At 40.3% G+C, this 21,504-nt stretch overlaps 1 protein-coding gene across 1 annotated transcript in view; it reads right to left on the bottom strand.

Moving 5' to 3' along the window:
* The window catches only part of TOGARAM2 (TOG array regulator of axonemal microtubules 2), a 63,473-nt gene that overhangs the window by 19,870 nt on the left and 22,099 nt on the right, over positions 1 to 21,504 (bottom strand). The window contains 7 exon segments of the mRNA XM_081945555.1: positions 3,601 to 3,706; positions 5,868 to 6,009; positions 6,235 to 6,399; positions 9,064 to 9,220; positions 11,623 to 11,801; positions 16,444 to 16,493; positions 17,487 to 17,662. Coding sequence (XP_081801681.1) covers positions 3,601 to 3,706; positions 5,868 to 6,009; positions 6,235 to 6,399; positions 9,064 to 9,220; positions 11,623 to 11,801; positions 16,444 to 16,493; positions 17,487 to 17,662 — 975 coding nt within the window.

Here is a 21,504-nt window from a genome sequence, read left to right as displayed (position 1 = left end):
TCATTCATTCATTCAGCTTAGAGACTGCCCAATTCTAAATTACTCTGGATGGCAACAACAAAGAAACAACTACCATCCCATAGTAAGATCTAAGAGGAAACTCAAGTTTTTAATGACTTTCTGAATATCATCAGGGTGGGAGCCATATGGATCTCTGGGGAAATGCTATTTAAAAAGCAGCTGCTGAGATAGAAAAGGCATCTTCCTAGGTCCTGAGAGATGGCATTGTTTAATCAAATTCATTAGCGTCTTAATACTAAGCCATAATAAATGAGTTCATATATCACTCTAAGCATGAGCTTCTACCAGGTTGACAGGCAAACAATATAACTTGCATCACGACATTGCTTTGCAAACTATATTATTTAAATATTCCTGGCAATATCTGGATGTAAATATGAAAAACAGGCTTTACATCATGATGGCCCGAGACATATCATATTCATATCACTGTAGCATACTATGATTCCAAGAAAAAAAAAACCAAATACATTCCATTATCCTTCAGCACTGTGCACAAGCCATGTTATTTGAAGGAATGGTAACCATGGATAACTTTCAGTGGCAAGGCATTTGACAAGGCAACTTGAGAATTTTCCACTACTTTTGATCAAACTTTAGTTTTGATATGCAATAGGTTAGTTACCAATAGGTTAGAATTTAACTACACAACATGACATTAATATACAGTGTATGTAAGAATATGTTTATTTAATGCATAAAAATTTATGAGTCCACACATTTGGTTGTATATATACCGTATATTGCTCCTCATTCAATTTCACATAAGCAGAGGACTCCCTTTTCCTAATTATTGTTTTATATCCTTCATAATCAACATGAATGACTCAGACATCCAGATTTTTATATTTTATTCATTATTTATTTTAGTATCTTTAAGTCACTGTTGACTACTGGCAACTGTTTGGACAAATACCCTGCACTTATCTTGGCAACATTTTCAGAAGGGGTTTGCCTTTGCATCCTTCCTAAGGTTGATTGAAAGCCTCAAGTTTTAAGGCTCACGGTCCTCCAGCTGGCTTCATACTTAAACAGGACTATAACTCACAATCACCTGGTTTCTAGCCTAGTACCTTAACCACTGCACCAAACTGACTCTTAGTTATTCCTAAATACTAAATCTAAAATGTTCCATTTCAATTTCTCTTTTCTGATATAACTTGCCAGTTTTATTTTACATATAGAATGTATTTGTTATACAAAACTGTCACAGTATCTATGTTATATATCTTACACAGAAGAAGTCATAACTCAGTGGAGAACATATACTTTCTATGCAGAAAAATATCTGTCATTGCATTTCTAAACCTGTTTCCATTAGACTTGATGAAAGATGCATCCTTCCACAGTAAGACATGTTTCTTAAGCTTATACTTTGCTGTCTAAGGCCTGGGAAATTTGTCACGATTAAGCTATCCAAACAAGCATATCTCAGTCTGCAGAATAAAATGATAGTCCTTTTCTAGCTACTGTCTAATGCACAATTGAATACACAGCTGCAAGAACCGATTTTACATCTTAAAATCCTAAATGATTTGTGGCAATAGAGACATTTCTCAAGACAGGCCTCTCTTATATTATTCACAGGCACCTCCCCTGAATCAACCAGGCAGTAAAACAACACAATTGAATGTACCCTGTCCCTGGCTATCTGAAGGACTCCCTTGACCATAGGAATATGAGATGAGGAGAAGAAAGGAGCACTGGCAAGTGGGCTGTGGGAAAAATTACAGAGATAATGTTTAGATTCTATACCAGCAGTAACTTCAGTATGGAAGTAAAGAACCTATATAGCATATGCCTGATGTATCTCTATTCAGGGACGTGCGGTCAGGGGAGGCAGGAGAGGCAGAGCCTCACCTCTCATCATGAAATAATAATATATAACAATAATATCCACAAGGGAGTTTCATATATATAAAAGGAAGAGGAGGGAGGAGGAGGAGCGCACGCGGGGCGGTGCCAGCTGGGAACCGGTGGAGGCAGGAGGGTCCTCGGAAGCGCCAATAACCTCCCTGCCTCCGCTGTACTTTGTGCACTCCTCGTGACTGCAATAGACATCCAGAAGTGGCAGGGGCTTGATGACATTGCCGCAGCTGCCATGCGCGGACGGACGGAAGTAGCCAGAGTGGCGCTGAGGCAGTCCGGCGGACGAGCGACCGAGGATCAGGCTGCCTGATCCTCCATCACTCGCTCGCTCTTTTGTCCGCCCGGACCCCTTGGCGCCACTCTGGTTACCTCCGTCCGGCCGCACCCAGCAGCGATGTCATCAAGATGAAGTGGCTTGGAGGCGAAGTGCTTTTCAGTGCTTTTCTGTGCGTCTGGCGTTTAGGTAGATATCCGGATGTCCTAAACGGCAGACGCACAGAAAAGCACTGAAAAGCAGCTGCTGTTGGGGATCGCGGAGCGCGAGCCGGCAGAGCGCGCTCAGGAAGGCAGGGAATGGGATCACGTGTGCTGGAGGCTGAGGCAGCCTCAGCCTCCAGCACATGTGGTCCCATTCCCCACCTTCCTGATGACGTCACCAGCCTCATCAGCCATAAACCTCACCGCACGTCACTGCTCTATGTATCTATATCAGGGTGCATCTTATTGAATCCCTGCCTTAGCTAATAATAGTGAGTGCAGAAGAGTCCAAAATGTTCCCATAGATTGGGAAGGAAGTGGAAAAAAATCACTAGACACAATCCAGACATAAAAACCTACCCTAAAGTAGCCTTGCTTTAACTAGAGCCCTTCAAATATATTTGGATCCAACTTTCAGCATCCCGCCTCATTAGAAATATTAGGAGAGTCACAGGATGGGAAGCTGTTTGAAAAATGTGCATAGCAGATGAACAGCTCTGCACTTCCAACCACTGAATCTTGTCCAGCCAGCCAGCCATTTTAGTCCTACCAAAAACAATTGGATTTTGGGAAGTTTACAAGAATTTTTACAAAGAAAAGAAAATAATAAAACACCCACAATTTTTTTAAAAGTACATTAAAATCAAAACTGCCACCATCTTCAATCAACATATTATTCTCAGGTCCTCATAAGCCTTCCAACACCATGTGGTTTTTAGCAATTTCCTGAAAGCTAACCATGTGTGGGAAGACTTATTTGCAAAGCACAGGAATGGGCACTGAGAACTGTACTTCTGAGCTCCACCCCATCACATTGCAATGGCAGAGGCAGAGGCAGGGCCTTCTGCATGAAACCATGGACTTTCACACTTCATTCTGCTCCATTCTCTCCATCTTTTGCTCCCCTATCCTTCTCGTCATCAGAATAAATTGTACATTACCTAAAAGCATATTTTTCAAAACTGTTTTATACAAAAACAGATATGAGCACATTTGATTACTTTATATACCTTGTTTTCCTGTAATTTTATTCCCACCCCGAAGATAATAAAAAGTTTATTAACTTTTTTCTAGTATAAATAAACATAAATATCACATTGGGCAGAACACAAAGGTGCACAAAAGTATAAAAGCTGCTTGGAGACATTCTGACTAAATAGAAACAGATTGGAAAGCATCAGGTAATTCACCAGAGAAGATTGATTGGACATATGTTAAATATTCGTTTCCCACCTCCTTTGTAGCTGCCAAGGAAACATCATGAAGTCTACCCTGCAGAACTTCTGAATGGCAGGTAGCCAAGCATATGATGTTGAAGAGCCCTTTCTCCTTCAGGTGCCTGAGAGGCAGTTATCACAAAGATGGAAAAAGAGAAAAAGAGAAGAGAAATCATTAGTCTCACCTGGCATTTTGCAGAAACCTCATTTCTCATACTAGGTAAGACTGTGTGTGTGAAAATGAGATATGTCACAAAAGTAACTCGGTAGAACTATAAAAAAATAAAGACTCAGAAGTTCTCATATACAGTGGAGAACAGTTTAGAACTACTGGTGGAGAAACATTTTATCGCCCGTGTATATACCATACAGAATCCCCTGCTGAATCAGAGACGTTGATTTATCTACTAATTCTGCATAACAGGCACCATTCTTGAAAATGGCTGAGCAGCAGAATGGCTCTCCTCCAGAAAAGGAAGCTTTTATTCTTTGCACTTTTGCCACCACTTTGTTCTTATTATACTATGCTCCCCAGTACCATCTTACTCACATTAACAACTTTGCCTGTTGGTGACCCAAAAAAAGTGAAGATAAATTCCAAAGTAAATGATTGGATTCCTTTAACGTCCTTGTCATACAATGTGTTTCTATGATTTTCTGCTTCTCATGTATTTAAAGATGTTTCACTGTTGGTCTTAGACTTATTAGCAATCTGCTCCACCAAAATGCTATTTTTATACCTATCTGCATTTCTGTGTGTTCCTTTTCATGCTTTTCATTTGAACAATGTTTTGGTTTTCTGAGGAAATTTTTATTCTCCCAGATAGCTTGATGTCTATGGAGATTCTCAGTCATCCAGATCATGCTTTCCCCAAAGGTGCTCTTTCAAGAGGCAACTAGATTTTCGGGGGGGGGGGGTTCTTTGAAGATGTTTTGCTTCTCATCCAAGAAGTTTTTTCAGTTTCTTGGATGAGAAGCAAAGTGTCTTCAAGGGAAAAAAACCCCAATAAAGTCCAGTTGCCTCTTGAAAAAGCACTTTTGGGACAACCATGATCTGGATGACTGAGAATCCCCCATAGACATTCAGAGTCACCTGAGTAGTGCAAATGGCTGTGGATCCTTCTTGGAACTTTTGAAAGGACTGTGTTATACAGTGGAAATAGATGACCTCATATCCCATTTCCCTCTGTTGAGAGGGGGCTGTTCAATTTTGACATTGATGGCCTCTTTGACCCCTCTTTCAAACCAGCAGTCCTCTCTGCCCAAAATGTGGATTGTCCTGTTTTCAAAAGCATGACCTGTGTCTTTTAAATCCATATGGACTGCTGAATCTAGTCCTGATGGGTGATGGCTTGTCTGATGTTATTCATTACCTGTACTTACAGTTGGACCTGGCCTTCCAAACTTAGCTGCACGTTCATGTTAAACGACACCCTGTGGAGGAGTATGGTGGAGGAGGAGAGAAGTTCAGCTGTGCCCTTTAATCCCAGCTCCTTTCAAAATATGCATTGCACATGCAAAATTTGGCAAAAGCGGGGCAGGGCCCTGCCACTCAGTGGTGGCACCAACTTGACTTTTTAAATACCTTCTATAGATGTCTCCGCTTCAGCTTCTTCTTCCCCTAAACTGGCCAGTCCCACCAGCTGCTCTGGGAGGGAGCACTAAAAATTACAATTACATAAAACCCATCCCTCTTCCTTATTTTTTCCCTCTCCTTGCATTGGATTTTTGTGATGAGGGGGAAAAAAGCTAGCCGAGCAACCTCAGCTGGCTCTAGTGCATGGCAAAGCCAAATCTCAGAAGAGCCACAGAGTTATGGGGATCCACTGTAAAACACCACCATGGAAAGGAAATCACAAGAGGTGGGATGAGGCATGAATTCCTGCCATTGGGGACCTACTTGTTTTTCCCCTACAGAGGAAAAAAAGTAGTAAATCTGCCCATGCTGCCTTTCTTCCCAGTGTAAGATTGCAGCCCACATAGGATTCTCATCACACAGACATTATAATTATGTGGTTTTGGGGAACCCACGTATGTGAGAATATTGTCACCTTTTTCCATTGTCTTTTTTCCATTTCCCCCCATTTTTAACACATTTCTTTTTTCAAAATGATACATGATTGTATTATACTTCCTACCCAACTTTCCTTTAATGCATGCATTACAAATGTTAACATTCTGGTGGTGACTTGCGGTTCTTTCTGCACAATGTACATCCTGCACCAGGTCTTGACATCACAGTCTTTCATGCAGCGTAGAAAGTAATATTCTTTCTTTCCTTACCAATCATTGCTACTGAGCCACTTGAGAGCATCAGTTAATTCATGTTCTGGATGAGACAAGGGTCTTATCTCAAAGGCATCCCTATTTGCAAGGTCCTCTTCCCATTCTGGAGAGTGTTGGAGATTTGCTGGCAGGGAATTAGCTGTAAACATAAAATTACACTCAAATGTTATATATATCTCAACCAGTGAGAGACATTACTGATGTCATGAAGTCATCTAATATTATAATGCATAGTGCAAGCCCCTTCTTTATAACTTTTTCCTACAAAACAAATGTATGAAGTCTATGAAGTCCTTTCCCATTCATATTATAGCAAAAGCAAAAGAGGTACGTATAAAAAGCTGGCAGAATGTTTATGTCACACCTGACGCATGTCTCTGGAAGTTGCTCTCTTGGCTGATAACAGGGATGCTGGGCAATGAGGGCCTGTTCAGTCGTTTCCTTAAGGCCACCCCAACAGAAGCTCTGCAAGGGTTGCTCAGGTTGAGGGTGACAGGGGTGGCTCCATTGTGATTAAGCCAACTGGATCCTGCAGAAAGTAATTTAAGGAGGTCAGTGAAGGATGGAGGAAGAAACATTTGCCACAATACACAATGAAAGGAGAAAACAATTCATCTACTACACTGTTTGACCAGTGGATGTTCACATTAATAAATGATCAAGACTATTTTACTATCCTCATTAGTATTCCAGTCTTATGAGTTTTTATTTTAAAAATATCCCCCCAAAATTGAACTGCTTATGACTATATAATCGTCTGACACACCCAGCTGCACATAAATCTTTATTGTATGTACTTGTTAATATAAACTGATCAAGAAAGTGTATATTTTTTTAAAATATATATATCATCTTGATTCCATTTTTGGGACAAGGAATTTGCTTCAATGTCAGCATTTAAAACACATTTTCCCATATAAGTTCTTTTTAAAAGATTCTAATCACAATTCTCTGCTTGTAATTCTGAATCGTGTGCCTTTTTTTCCTTTCCTTTTCGGTGAGCTGATCAAAGATTTAGTTTGATAACATTTCTGTTCTATGCCTTAGAACAGGGGTTTCTAAACCTTTTGCCATCACATCTCTCTTTGGTGTAATCTTAATGCACACGCTTCTCCTAAAAATCCAAAAACAAAATGAACACAAATCCAAACAAGAAGGAAACATGGAAACTTGGAGAAAGATGGATTTATTGTAACAATACAACTAAAATGTTCTTCACATATTCCATGGTCTTTTCTGCACTTCCCCAAAAGAGGTACCCCTTAGATTTGGAAAATCCTGCTTTGGAGCATCTTATTTCACTTGTTTGTGGTTCTCATTGGTTATCTTTTTAATGCAAGCCAAGTCCCATTTAGGAGTGGAAGGGGAAAAAACTACGGGGAAGGAGGTCAGTAATGGAACTGAGTAGATCTAGATCAAGGTTGTCTAATCTTGGCGAGACTTGTAGACTTAAACTCCCAGAATTCCCCAGCCATGCAGGGAGGGGCAGATTTCTGGAAGTTGAACTCCACAAGTCTTAAAGTTGCCAGGGTTGAACATTCCTGATCTAGACAATCAAGAAAGGCAACTTCCAGCTATTGTTTGTTTGTTTTTCCCCCAGTCCAAGGGGTAAGACTACTTTGCCTTGCTTCGTGTCCTTGTGGCAAATGGGTCAACTCCTTCCTGCCTACCCCATTCTGAAAGAACCTCAACAATAATTCAACATTCACACACAAAATAGTTCAATAGTTTTAAATTATATGCATACATATGGCATCCTTTTTCATGTGAATCAAAAAGTGAAATATTTCAGGTTTTGAATGAAAGGAAATACAAAAGCTGCTACCTAAGTAAACAGGGATGCTATTTTAATCAAGTACAAGGTGTTTTTTTTTAATTAAAAAAAGTTGAATTAATCAGTGTATCAACTAAAGATGATAGCATTTTGAGATCAATAGGTTAATCTTCACTCCATGTGGTGTACTGGTCGGTCCCAGAGATCCATGTTAAAAAAACATCACACTGGGCAGTTGTCCCCCAAAAGATCACCTTTTCTCCCTAATTCTGAAAGTATAGCATCTCAGGAAAAAAAAGCAAAATAATAAAAAAGTGCAGGCATAAGGGTCTGATTTTGGCAGAATGCAGACTAGTTTTTTTTTTCCTGATGCAGCAGAGAACATTGCCAAAATTTCTTACAAATGCCTCCAAACTTAAAATGCATAGTTAATGGAAGCAACATTGATGCTCTCTCTGAAAGCTTTACATCTTAAGAAGGTGGATATACTTAAAAGAAATAAACACTTTCTACAAAACGTTTTTCCCTCTGTCACAATTTCTTTAAAATTAAATATTGTGGTGCACCTTATGGTCCTAAACACACCCATCATCTCAAAAGCTGTTCATGTGGCCCCAGGAGAACCTTTCAAAGTTGCCAGCAAACTGAAAATTGTAATGTGCTTGAAGGGGTGAACCACTAAATCCATGGAAAGTGATTATGTTACTGTATTTAACTGATTTAATGTGCTTTTAATTTAGGTAAAATTAAAATTAGCTTTTATCCTGGACCGTAATAATTTTTCATGTGAAAGTCCCATTATGTTACACAAAAGCCAAAGGTAGCCTTCAATCTGAAAGTGGTCTGTACTCTGGGAAAATAATAATAATATTATTTGGGAAAATAATAATGCTGGATAGACAGTTGTTACTGTTTTAAAATATGTGGTTTGGACAAAACGTGATGTCAAATCAACAGATCCTGATAGGGACTCTCTATCTTTAAAACATAAAACCCATAGAAATTCACCTGCTGTCATGAACCCAGCATAAATGGGGCCAATACTGGCACATAGATGTTTTAATTTAAAAAAAACTTTTAAACTTTTTTTTAAAGTGGTGTAAAGCAGCTAGTATTATCAGAATTTTAATTTGCCAATGTAACACCCAACTAATCTTTTGTTGGATGCTGCAGCTTCAAACCAATCAGACATTATGCTTAGTAACAGGTCTGGATCGTTTAACCTACTTTTCTGACTGCTGTCTAAGGCTCCATTTTAATCCACCATAAGTTCACCAGAGGACACCATGAGTGCAAGGATGGGGGGGGGGGAGTGGGTAGGCTCCTTAAGGTTGGCACTACACCATTTCTAATGTGGTTGGACAAAATAAATCCATCTGCAAAAATAAATTTCCCCCTTCTTTTACATTAATCACATACCGTCCAGAACATTTCTTGACTCTTGTTCCTGGATTTTTGTGGATCTTTTCTTTTCTCTCTCTTTCTCCTTTTCCTTTTCTTTGCGCAACAACTCTATCTCCTTTAGCTGCTTCTGGCGCATTTTCTCCTGAGCTGACTTGGATATTGTGACATGAATCTGGACACAATAGAAGCATATACACTTCATACAACTGTATATGGGTGTGGGTGCACAGAGAGAGAGAGAGAGAGAGTAACTTGTACACAATAGCAAAGAGATAATTAATCGGTTACGTTATTATTATTAATTTATTATAACCCAAGTAAATTTTTTATTAATGTGAATTATGGTTTCACGCTCTTCTTTTTTCAATGGGGTCGACCTGAATAGATCGCCATGGAAAGTTCCATCAATTTAGCATGTGTCATTCAGACTGAAGGGACGTGTGGCTCAGTGGCTAAGATGCTGAGCTTGTCAATCAGAAAGGTCGGCAGTTCAGCGGTTCGAATCCCTAGTGCCGCATAATGGAGTCCCAGCTTCTGCCAACCTAGCATGCAAGTAGAAAAATAGGAACCACCTTTGGTGGGAAGGTAACAGTGTTCCATGTGCCTTCGACATTTAATCATGCCGGCCACATGACCACGGAGATGCCTTCAGACAATGCTGGCTGTTCGGCTTTGAAACGGAGATGAGCACCACCCCCTAGAGTCGGGAACGACTAGCACATAAGTACGAGGGGAACCTTTACCTTTTAATTCAGATTGAGCTTTTAAAAGGGGAGGTTCAAGCCATAAAGGACATGAATCATGACATGGCAGATTCTCTCACTAGATCTCTGAGCGTCTTTACAATTTTCTATAAAGATGGAAGAAGGAGCAGTGCTGTTAGAAGAGACTTGAATGCCAGCCACTTGATTCTTGATTTAAGTCTGAAACTAATTGCAAAGCAGAGAGGGGAAATGCACCATATGTTGCACAGGTACCTGCTGAAGTTTCTTTCATGCTTAACAGCAGTTTTGAGACCAGGAGCCTAATTTACATTAGTGAAATGGTGCAGGAGAAAAAGCATTAAAGCCCACTTCCTAATGATACAGAATCAATCCAATTTGTTATACTCATACAAACACACCAGCTGCTTTTCAAAGGAAAACATAAGGAACTCTAATCCTGTATTCCCCTTACCTCATATTATTTGTCACCCAAAGTTGGAATTACTAGACAAAGCTTAATCTGAGGCAGATACAGAATCAGAAAAAAAATACATCAAGGGATGTTGTACAATGTCAGAAAAAATAAAGCAAGAAAAAAGACCTGCAGCATTTTTTTATATAAGCAATCTCTAATGAAACTACTTACACATATTGCTAATTTGGGGCTGATGTTAAGCCCATACTGGCCCTAAAGCTGTTCAGCCTCCCAGATTGAAAACCTTAAGAAGCACAATGCTGAATTGATTAGAAAGTATCCGATCTGGGACAGCTAAAATGGAAGTGGTAGATTGTAGTGTATCAGGATATACCCTTTCTAATCAGTTTAACATTGTGTTGAACAAAAATTGCTTCTATCACAGGCCAATTCACTACTTCCCATTTATTATAATCCTCAAACATTTTCAATGTGACATTTATTCTTTTGCATTCCATAAAATGCAATGCTTTACTTAAATTGTGTATTCATTTTGATAGCTGTTGCTGTGTGTGGAGTGGGAGTGTGTGGATATCATACAGACTTTGTTGATATTCCACAGTAATTAATAACAAATGACTCAACGTTATTCCTACCATTTTATTACCTACCTATGCATTGGGAGTCAAGCTATTTGTAAGCTTTTTGGTAAATCTTTGAAAAGACTTAGGTACTTAGTGTAGTACCTAAGATACTGGAATGGAATGGGAAAAACTAGCTTTTAGTCCAGCTTCTGCACTGAATACACACTGGTTGATTTTGAGCCAAGGGCTCTTTTTCTGCACGATCCATCTCAAGGAGCTATTTTTGGAGAGAAAAGATAGAGCAGAGAGAGACTGCCTTGAACTCTTGAGGAAAAGCCCTTTTTAGAAGGGAAGGAGGATGGATGAATAAATGGATGGGGGGGGGGGGACAGATGGATGGAATTGCAGCCTAGGCCAGCACTATCATTGGGCAAAATGAAGTGTGGGGAAGCCATTAAGTTTTTCATTATTTAATTCATCATCACTGCTTTTCTGTTGGAGAGGGAAGCATTCATGTTGATAGCTGAGTTCCTGCATTGTTCATTATGCCAGTATCACTTCTGGTCTTAGGCCCCATTCCCTCTCTTTCCTCTATTCTTCTCCTCCAGAAATTCCTTTCCAAAGCTTGAGGACTGTATCTCCGAGGAGATTCATCACTTATTGCTTGATAATGCCAGCTTTGCAAATGGCAGAGCAGAGCCCAACAAGCTCAGCTTTGATGCCCGCCTTCCAAAAAGCATTCCCAGCATCCCTTTGTGCCAGTTTCAGTCCTTCTTGTAATATTTTCTTTTCTTCCTCCTGCTAAATGCCAAGCTTTACATTCACCTTGGCCTTCATGCCAAAATGCAAAAAGATGGAAACAGACACATACCCTTCCATTGCTCTCTTTCCATTCATCATCTTTTAACAGGTGAGGATTTGAAAGCAAGTCTTCCTTGGCCAGACAGAGGGAGGAGGTGGCTGGTGGCAATAAGGATGGCAGTGATCCCCCAATAACCTTCCAAGGTGCAGGAAAGCCATTCTGGGAAGCAGGTTCAGATGATCCAGTTTCTGACAAGCCGATTAAAAAAATGGAATATATTACTGTGGACTGTAACTACTGTATTTGTGAAAACAGCAAGAGCAAAGAAAAGAATCAAGGGGCATTCCAACAAATTGACTCATTCACTGAAGATGGAGTTAAAGGGCTCTTGTTCATAGACAGTCTAAAGCTTGGACCAGTATAAAATGTACTGTCCCCATTGATGATCCTCATCCTGCCCCAAACACAATGTCAGTAAATTGTGCTATGCTTATTTATGGGATTCAGGAAACATTAAGGTCAGAGATTGGTGTTGCCTCTGACTTTCTTTCCATCTTCCCTTATCAAACTGCACCCCAGCATTAAAATATCCATAAATCATTTTCCTTAAACACGGAATAGGCTGCACTAAGTAAAAAGTGAGTTAAGACAGAGGGCTAGGCTGGCAGATTAATCACCTGAGAAAACTCAATCTGCCTTGTGCAAGTATTTTGTATGATTGTCTTCATAGAGAAACCAGTTGATAGACTCCTTTCAGACCCAGAAGAAAGGATACAGTTCCAGAAGAGCATTAAATCCATCTTCAAAGGAGCCTAAATAACAGTCCCCAGGTATGGAAAAGGCTCTCAATGACTATCAGCCACTGATGAGATAATTATTAAGAATCCGTCCATCTCTACTCTTTCACTTGCAAATGTCTACATGCATGGAACCATTTAGCTGATGCAGAGGTGTGTTGCCATATATGTTTACTTTAATTTTATTACTAAATTGACATTAACTTATTTCTGTTGCTTTACCTGGGATTTAGAAATGTGCAGAGGCCAACCATCAACTCCATGGGAAGTGTCAGCCTCTGCTTTGCTGCTTGCTTTCGGCTGCCATTGAAATGGCGGGAGGAGATAATATGGTATTTGGGAGGGGAAGCTTAAGCACAGGAGTGAATGAAGAAGGGAGTGATTTTCTCACCATCTACTGTGCATGCTGCAGATAGTGGAATTGCCGCCAAGGCCAACCGTCCGGCATACCAACCTGATGATGGGTTTTGAAGCTGCAGCCCACATGACACCTGTGGGGTGTGCGGATTGGACTGGGGGTTGGGGTTACTAGGGGGAGGGAGTTGGGTCACATATTGATATCTATGATTACGCACGCTTTTGCCTCAGATCTTGCTTTGCTAGCTGCTTTCTACTCATAATCAGTAAAAGTACTCTTAATTCTGAAAAATGGAGTTGAGTGGTTTCTTTCTTGGTTACTGAAGGAGGCTGCCCTGACAGGAAGGTTGAAATAAACTGCTTACTTCTTTCCTTGTCACAGAGTTACCTGTTCACACTTTCTAACTGTGTTAGTTCCAGTAGATAATCATTCCTGTCAATGTTCTCTCTCTGACTGTGTCTGCCTCCCTGCCTCCCTCCCTCCCTTCAGCTCATGAAATAAAGAATAAGTACTGTAGCCTCTTTCCTTCTTTCTTATTCTTCTGTCAAGAACTGGCAAGTTGAATTATATGAGGAAAGTTTTTTATCTTGGCAGTACAGTAATTATTTATTCCCTGGACTGATCCTCACAACCTAAGTTAGAATAGGAAGTGCCCTCTCCAGGTTAGACAGAGCTCATATGCAGAACATGTGTGTTATCAAGTTCAGGCTCAATTCCATGCAACCCATCTGAAATCTTGGAAAGAGCAGCAATCAAGGAGCACTGACCCTATTGAGTAGACAGATCGATATTCTGATCCTATAATAGGCACAAATAAGTCAAAGAGGGACAAAGAGAGAAGCAACTTAGAACTGAGGAGAAACTTCCTGACAGTTAGAACAATTAATCAGTGGAACAGCTTGCCTCCAGAAGTTGTGAATGCCCCGACACTGGAAGTCTTTAAGAAGATGTTGGATAGCCATTTGTCTGGAACGGTATAGGGTTCCTGCCTAGGCAGGGGGTTGGACTAGAAGACCTCCAAGGTCCCTTCCAACTCTGCTATTGTATTGTATTGCATTGTATTGTAAAATTGGGTAAGAGAATAAGTAAAAGTTAATTAATGGTGTTAATAGGCGTTATGTGGCAGGAGCTTGTCTGTTTTAATTCTATTATTATTATATACAGAAAAATGTGAACTCACAGCTGCCAGCTCTTTAGCTGATGTTGGTCATCATATACACTGAGTTCTTTCCAAAAACCTAGGATCTGCTTAGTAGGTGTGCAGATCTAAGCTGTGTGGCCTTTTGCAATTGACAGGTGGAAATTTTGTCAACATGCAGATTTTCGAAGTGCCCGCCAAGATTTTCCAGTATTATTATTATGTTATAATCTGAACAGGGATTGAACAATGGCCGAAATGGCCTTTATAGTTATACAATGGGACTTCCGGTCATGACCGTAATCCATTCCAGGACTTCGGTCGGCACCCGATTTGGTTGTGATCAGAAGCAAGACTGATTGCCCATGTGCACACACACACACACACACACTCAAAGAAGTGAAAGGAGAAATCGCTGCAGCTGTGTTTGAGCACCACCCGAGGATGTGTTCGTGAACAGAGTGAAACATTTAGAGGATTTTTTTGTTGGCACCCGATTTGGTCATGGTGAAAACCGTTTGTGACCCGAGGTCCCACTGTATTCTATTTATTTATAATTTTAAAAATATTTATATTCCATTCTATTTCTATTTATCCTAATATTGGGATAGAAGCAGAGAAAAGAGTCAATGAATATGAGCCACAGAAAACTATAAAGACCTTAGACAAAAATAACAAGAAGGTTGCTTTGCTATATTACTGTATCCCATATATTCTATACGCTATATCAGTGATGGCGAACCTATGGCACGCATGCCACAGGTGGCACGCGGAGCCATTTGTCAGGGCACGCGAGCGCTGCCCTGTTAGCTGGCCAGTGCACATGCGCGCGCTGGCCAGCTGAGTTTACCTTTTTAAAAACCATTTTCGCCCTCCCCAGGTTCCAGAAGCTTTATAGGAGCCTAGGGAGGGCGAAAAGAGCCTCCCCCACCCCCCTGGAGGCCCTCCGGAGGCTTCAGGGACCGCCCGGAGGCTTCCCTGATGCCTTCGGAGCGCTTAAAATGACCCTCCGAGCAAACTGGAAGTGACTTATGGTTTGCTCGGAGGGTCATTGTAAGCGTTCCGAAGGCTTCAGGGAAGCCTCCGGACGGTCCCTGAAGCCTCCGGAGGGCCTCCGGGGGGGTGGGGGAGGCTCTTTTCGCCCTCCGCAGGCTCTTATAAAGCCTCTGGAGCCTGGGGAGGGCGAAAAAAGCATGTAAAAATGGGGAGTCACGTGTTGTGCTCGCATGCGCACTGGGGGGGGCGTCACGCATTGCATTATGGGTGCGGCACACCCGCACACAACCCCCTGCTCTTCCCCCACTTATGGCACGTGAGCCAAAAAAGGTTCGCCATCGCTGCGCTATATGAATGGTTTAGCGAAAGCAGCAAAAATATTAGATATGCATTCTAACATCTTTGACTTCTAGATACTGGATCTAAACTCCAGATTTTGGATCCAGATGAAATACCTGTTCTTATTTGCAAAGAAATTAAATTGCACCATAAAAGAATGCAGCTACTTTAGCTACTTTAAAGTAGTTATCGCAATAAATTTGTTTTCAAGCTATCTCTGCTGTGGAATAATTATCAAGGCAAGCAGCTTTACCCTTTGAAATTAACACCTTTGACCAGGCAGTCACCCCAGGATAAAATGTGACATTTCATTTTAACACACAACAAGGAATGACTCTCCAGCTGAGCTTTTTGTACCAATGAGAATTAAAAAGGATCTGCTTTTTTTTAAAAAAAAATGAACTCAAACTATAAGCCAATCATAATTTATACAACAATGTTGTTTAAAAATCAATAACATATTTTTGTGTGTTTAATTCATTCCAGCCTGGAGCACTTTTACTGCTGAAGCTGCCTTAGGGAAAATTTCATGTTCGGCAGATCAGTAATATAGTTTCATGATTGTTTGTACAATAACACATTGCCCTGCACTATGACAAGAGAAATAGGTTCTCTCAGCTTCATTAATTTTTATTTATTACATTTACATTTATCTATTGCCTTTCTCCATAGTGCTTAAAGTAGTATACATGATCTATTCTCGTAAAAATCTTTTCAGATAGCTCAGACAGAGAAATAAAATTGTGTAATTTTTTGTGTGTAAGATATTACACACAAAAAAACCTAGCGTTCATCTTAATAAAATGAAGATGGGAACACTCAGCCAATCTTGGTTAATCTTGGAAAAACCAAGCAAGGTCCTGGCTAAAACCTAAGTAGAAAAGTATCCAAAAATTCCAAGAATATAATTTGTATCATTTCCAAATTGTCATTAAGAAAACTACTACACATGGATGTTTCCAAGAAGTCACCAAAAGTTATATAAATTCATTTTCATTTTTAATTTCCCTTTATTAAGGTACAGTTGAATGTTTTCATACAGTCTGTTCTGACTGACTCTACTAATCAGGGGGAGCTTGAGAGTTGTCCATCCTTCCCACATAAGAAGGAAAAATGAGAGAATTACCTACTCATTGACAAGCAGAATTCCATGAAGGAGACAGGGCATCTCCACCACAAAAGGCTTACTTTGAAGCACATTTAACTTATCCTGAAATATCCAACCATTGTTTAAGTTCAAATAAATTACTATATGTACCTACCTAGTGTTTTTTGGTTGTTGTCTTCACCATTTCCAGACTTTGATAATGATCTTAAAGACAAGTGGGTGGGGGAAGTGAAAAAATAGAGAGAAAGAGAGAGATTAAACTATCTTTCACCCCAAAAAAGGCAAATATAATAACTTAGGGGGCTCAGTTGATAGAAAGAGTAATGGTGGTGCAGTGGTTAGAATGCAGTATTGCAGGCTAATTCTACTGGCTGCCAGCAGTTCGGTAGTTCGATTCTCAACAGCTCAAAGTTGATTCAGCTTTCCACCCTTCCAAGGTTGGTAAAATGAGGACCCAGATTGTTGGGAGCAATATGTTGACTCTGTAAACCACTTAGAGGGGGTTGTAAAGCACTATGAAGCGGAATATAAGTCTAAGTGCCATAGCAATTGCCATAGAAGGAACTTTAAGTACAATAACTTGTTGGAACTCCCATTTTTCTGGGAGTGTCTGAAGTGGGTCAAAAATGTAAGGCTAATCAAGACAATAGCTTCCAAACGCAAGCAAAACAGAGATTTGAACCAAGAATTTCCCAACCCATTGTTCAGTTATTGTACAATGCCATAAGCATCAAATCCCTCTTCACAAGGCGCTACATGCAATGACAAGAGAGGACAATAGTCTTGTGGGATTTGTAGAGGCATTTTGGTTTCCACTTTAAGAACTAGAAAGCTTTTGGTCTCATACAGCCAAACTCCCTTTGTATTCAGAATCTTAGAAATTTACTTAGTTATATAGCACTGCAGTATTTCTATTTGAATGAGATTTAAAATACTCTATTGCTTAATGAAATTGAGAAAGTTTACATGGGACAATTTATAACCTTTTGGAGAAACCTTCTCCAAAGTAACATCAGATTTATGGGAAGTGTAACTCCCAGGATTCCCCAGCTAGTATATCAAAACATTGCTGGGAATTGCAATGCCAGCATATCTGGAAGGTGCCATTTAGTGAAGGCTGCCTTCAAATCAACTAATGAGGCTTTTTAGATGCAACTTTGAAAAAAAAAAGGAACAGGAACAGCAAAAAAGGCTTACCTTGTTTTGGGACCCTCATCTATAGCAAGTGGGGCACATTCTGTCTGTGGCAAGCTTCGAAAGAGTTCTGCAGCCTTCTGAGAATTTTCTTCACATGCCTTTGCTAACTTGGGGATGGGTGGGATCAAAGCAGCACCTAAAGACTTTTTTGGATTCTCATCAGGACCATGTACAATCTACAGGGATGGATAGGAGAAAAAAAAATAACTTTAAAACTCTGCAGAAAGTCACTGGAGCATGAGAACCAGGTTATTTGAGCAACCACCTCTTCCCATTTGATCTACCTGTTTTTAACTGTTTGTTTTTGTTAGGGATGTAACCCTAGGCTTGGCTTGGCAATGTATATAAGCTATGATTGTAACAAATGTATCTGTTACTTTAAATGCTTAAGAGGTGTAATTGGTTTGTTACCTCAAGCAGCCATAAGAGGGAGCCAGAATGGCTGCTAGCTCTCTATTTTGTTAGACGCTGATCGGCGTATTGTGAGGTATTGTGGCTTGCTACTGTTAGCTATATTTTGTGTGCTAGGCTGACTATTTTGATAACTGAATTACTGAACCGTGCATGACTTGGACTGTTAACCGGACTCTGAATATCTCTATATTTCTACATAGTAAACTACTATATTTTTATACTATTCGGTGTCCCTGTATGTTGGTTTGTGCGTGTTCTTCCATACCACTCTCATTACGCTTCTCTGCATACTCGCTCTCCTAATGGGGAGCTTAATTACTTAACAGTTTTATTTTTTGCTGCCTAGAGTCATATTTGTTTATCTAGATATTTATCAAATTTATTTTCCACCTATCTATTTGTAAGGTGCGCAGCTCAATTAATTAATTAAAGCAAGTCTTAAGTGTATATTGACTTATTGCAGAATGAGTAGTCTTTGCTTATCAACTACCTCATTTAGCAACTTTTTGAAGTTATGATAGTATACAAAAAAAAAGCTTCAGAACCAAACTTCACATTTGTAAACAGCACAGAGTCCCGTTCTTCATATGTTTTAGTCTCCAGTCCCCTAATCATCTTTGTTGCTCTTCTCTGCACTCTTTCTAGAGTCTCCACATCTTTTTTACATCGTGGCGACCAGAACTGAATGCAGTATTCCAAGTGTGGCCTTACCAAGGCATTATAAAGTGGTATTAAGATCACGTGAAGTGTTAATACCACTTTATAATGCCTTGGTAAGGCCACACTTGGAATACTGCATTCAGTTCTGGTCGCCACGATGTAAAAAAGATGTGGAGACTCTAGAAAGAGTGCAGAGAAGAGCAACAAAGATGATTAGGGGACTGGAGACTAAAACATATGAAGAACGGTTGCAGGAACTGGGTATGTTTAGCTTAAGAGAAAGAAGGACTAGGGGAGACATGATAGCATTATTCCAATATCTCAGAGGTTGCCACAAAGAAGAGGGAGTCAAACTATTCTCCAAAGCACCTGAGGGTAGAACAAGAAGCAATGGGTGGAAACTAATCAAGGAGAGAAGCAATTTAGAACTGAGGAGGAATTTCCTGACAGTGAGAACAATTAATCAGTGGAACAGCTTGCCTCCAGAAGTTGTGAATGCCCCAACACTGGAAGTCTTTAAGAAGATGTTGGATAGCTATTTGTCTGAAACGGTATAGGGTTTCCTGCCTAGGCAGGGGGTTGGACTAGAAGACCTCCAAGGTCCCTTCCAACTCTACTATTGTATTGTATAGTGATGTGATTGCTATTCAGCCGCTTCCTAACTGGCTTGTGACAATAGCAATAGCACTTAGACTTATATACTGCTTCACAGTGCTTTACAGCCCTCTCTAAGCAGTTTACAGAGTCAGCATATTGCCCCCAACAATCTGGGTCCCCATTTTATAAACCTCAGAAGGATGGAAGGCTGTGTCAACCTTGAGCCAGTGAGAACCGAACTGCTAAGCTGCTGGCAGCTGGCAGTCAGCAGAAGTAGCCTGCAGTACTTCACTCTAACCACTGCATCACCATGGCTCCCGACAAGCAGAGTTAATGGTGAACACAGAAGTAAAAATCCTAAGTCATGTGATGTTTTATTTAATGACTGTGTTGAATCACTTAATGACTGAACAGGAACCGAGGTCATAATTCCATCACTTGATTTTCCACTTACGACTCTTGCACTTAGTGAAGAAGGTGCCAGTTCCAGTTGTGGTTGCTAAACAAGGACTACCTAAACAGGCAACCTCAACTTTTTGACCCTAGTTGAGACCAGAATTTCTGTTACTAAGCAAAGTGGTTGTTAAGCGAGTTGCAGCCAATTTTATAACAGTTTTTATCACAAGTTGTTAAGTGAACCACTGCAGTTTTTAAGTGAATAACATAGTCTTTAAGCAAATCCAGCTTCCTCTATTTTCTTCGCTTGTCAGAAGCCAACTGATCACAAGTGGCTATCACATGTCACCAGGATACAGCCACTGTCATAAATACAGTTGCCAACTATCTGAATTTTGATCACATGACCATGGAGATGCTGTAACTGTCGTAAATGTGAGGACCGGTCATAAGTCATTTTTTCAGTGCGCTTGGAACTTCGAATAGTCACTAAACAAAAGGTTGTAAGTCACCTGTATTTACTGATTTTATTGCAGCAGGCTCAGTTTTTCTTCTCTCGTTATCTTCTCTCTTGCTGAGAAAGAATGGATGATCCAAAGTCACTTACAAAGGTTGGGAGCTTATTAGGATTTGAACCCTGATCTCTGCTGAATGGGACATTTGGTCAGAAGTTTACACCTCTGTGAGTTTCATGACTCCAAAAAATGATTGAAATATAGACCTGTGACCAGGTGTGGGATGCTGCCGGTCATACAACCAGTTCGCAACCCACACACATGCGCTGTTCAATGTAAATTGTTCTTCGTGCATACGCAGAAATATTTACAGTGAAGTGTGCACATGCAGTCACTAAAAACCAAAATGGTGGTGGCCCAGTGGCAGTGAGGGAACTGGTTCAGGGACGTGGCAGGCCTGGATCGCTGCCGGTTCTGGGACCCAGGCCTGAATTCCACTACCAGTTCAGACAAACCGGGCTGAATCGGGAGCAACTCACCTCTGCCTGTGACCTAAGAGAAACTTGAAACGGGATGGAATTACAGAGATCGTTTGAGTACAGGAGATTTAACTATTCTGTTTGGAGCAAGCCTATGTCAAATCTATGACAGATAACAGTTCAGAAAGGACCATAAAATCAGTAGCTCGTAACAAAACCATCAACTCAAGCCACCTGAGGGACCACATGTAGAAGGCTGAAATGGAATTGAACTAAACATTCAGAAGAAATTTCAGCTAAGGCAGTAATTCTAATTAGATGGAGAAGCTTCGGGAAAATTTCTGCACTTATTTCAAAAGTGAGTGATTTGCTTGAGAGCTGCCCCAAATCCTGCCAATACTGCTCCCTGCTGCCTTAAGCTTTCTTTTGTCTAAGTCAAACTTTCTCAAGGGCTTCACCTTGTCAAACAAGCTTCAACTAGCCAAGTTATTTTGATAGACAAGGGATACTTTTAATGCAAAAACCAGCAACTGATTTGACACCGAACTTGTCAATACCACATAAGCAGAAGTTCTTGCAATTTATTTTGACTTGTTAATAGGAATATGTTTTCAGGCACAGGTATCAAGAACTGAATAATTCTTCTTTAAAACACTAATCTATACTTGGCATAGCTCAGAGTCAATTAGACCATTCAGAAAAATCATGTAGAATATACAACTCCATGATGGAAATCAGAGATTACATTATGTTCTCACATACAGTACCTCTTTGCCCTTAGCAGGTGGTGCAATGGAAAAGAAAATGCCAAGATAATTGGACTATTGTTACTGAAAACAAATAAATCAAGGGAAAAATAAGATGCCCCTCACCCCCAGCTAAACCAAACTCTGCTTCAGAAAGTAACAACACTTGGCCAACATTTGTCAAGTTGAAAAGCTACGCAGAGTCAGGTCTGAGAAACTTGAAAACTTGAGTGGGAGACCATTAGAGCTGTAGTTTATACTGGAAAATCAA

This window comes from Natrix helvetica, assembly GCF_964273705.1.
Source record: "Natrix helvetica genome assembly, chromosome: 2".
Taxonomy (NCBI): Eukaryota; Metazoa; Chordata; class Lepidosauria; order Squamata; family Natricidae; genus Natrix; species Natrix helvetica.
The sequence above is the reverse complement of the archived record's forward strand: the minus strand, read 5'-3'. Positions and strand labels throughout refer to the sequence as shown.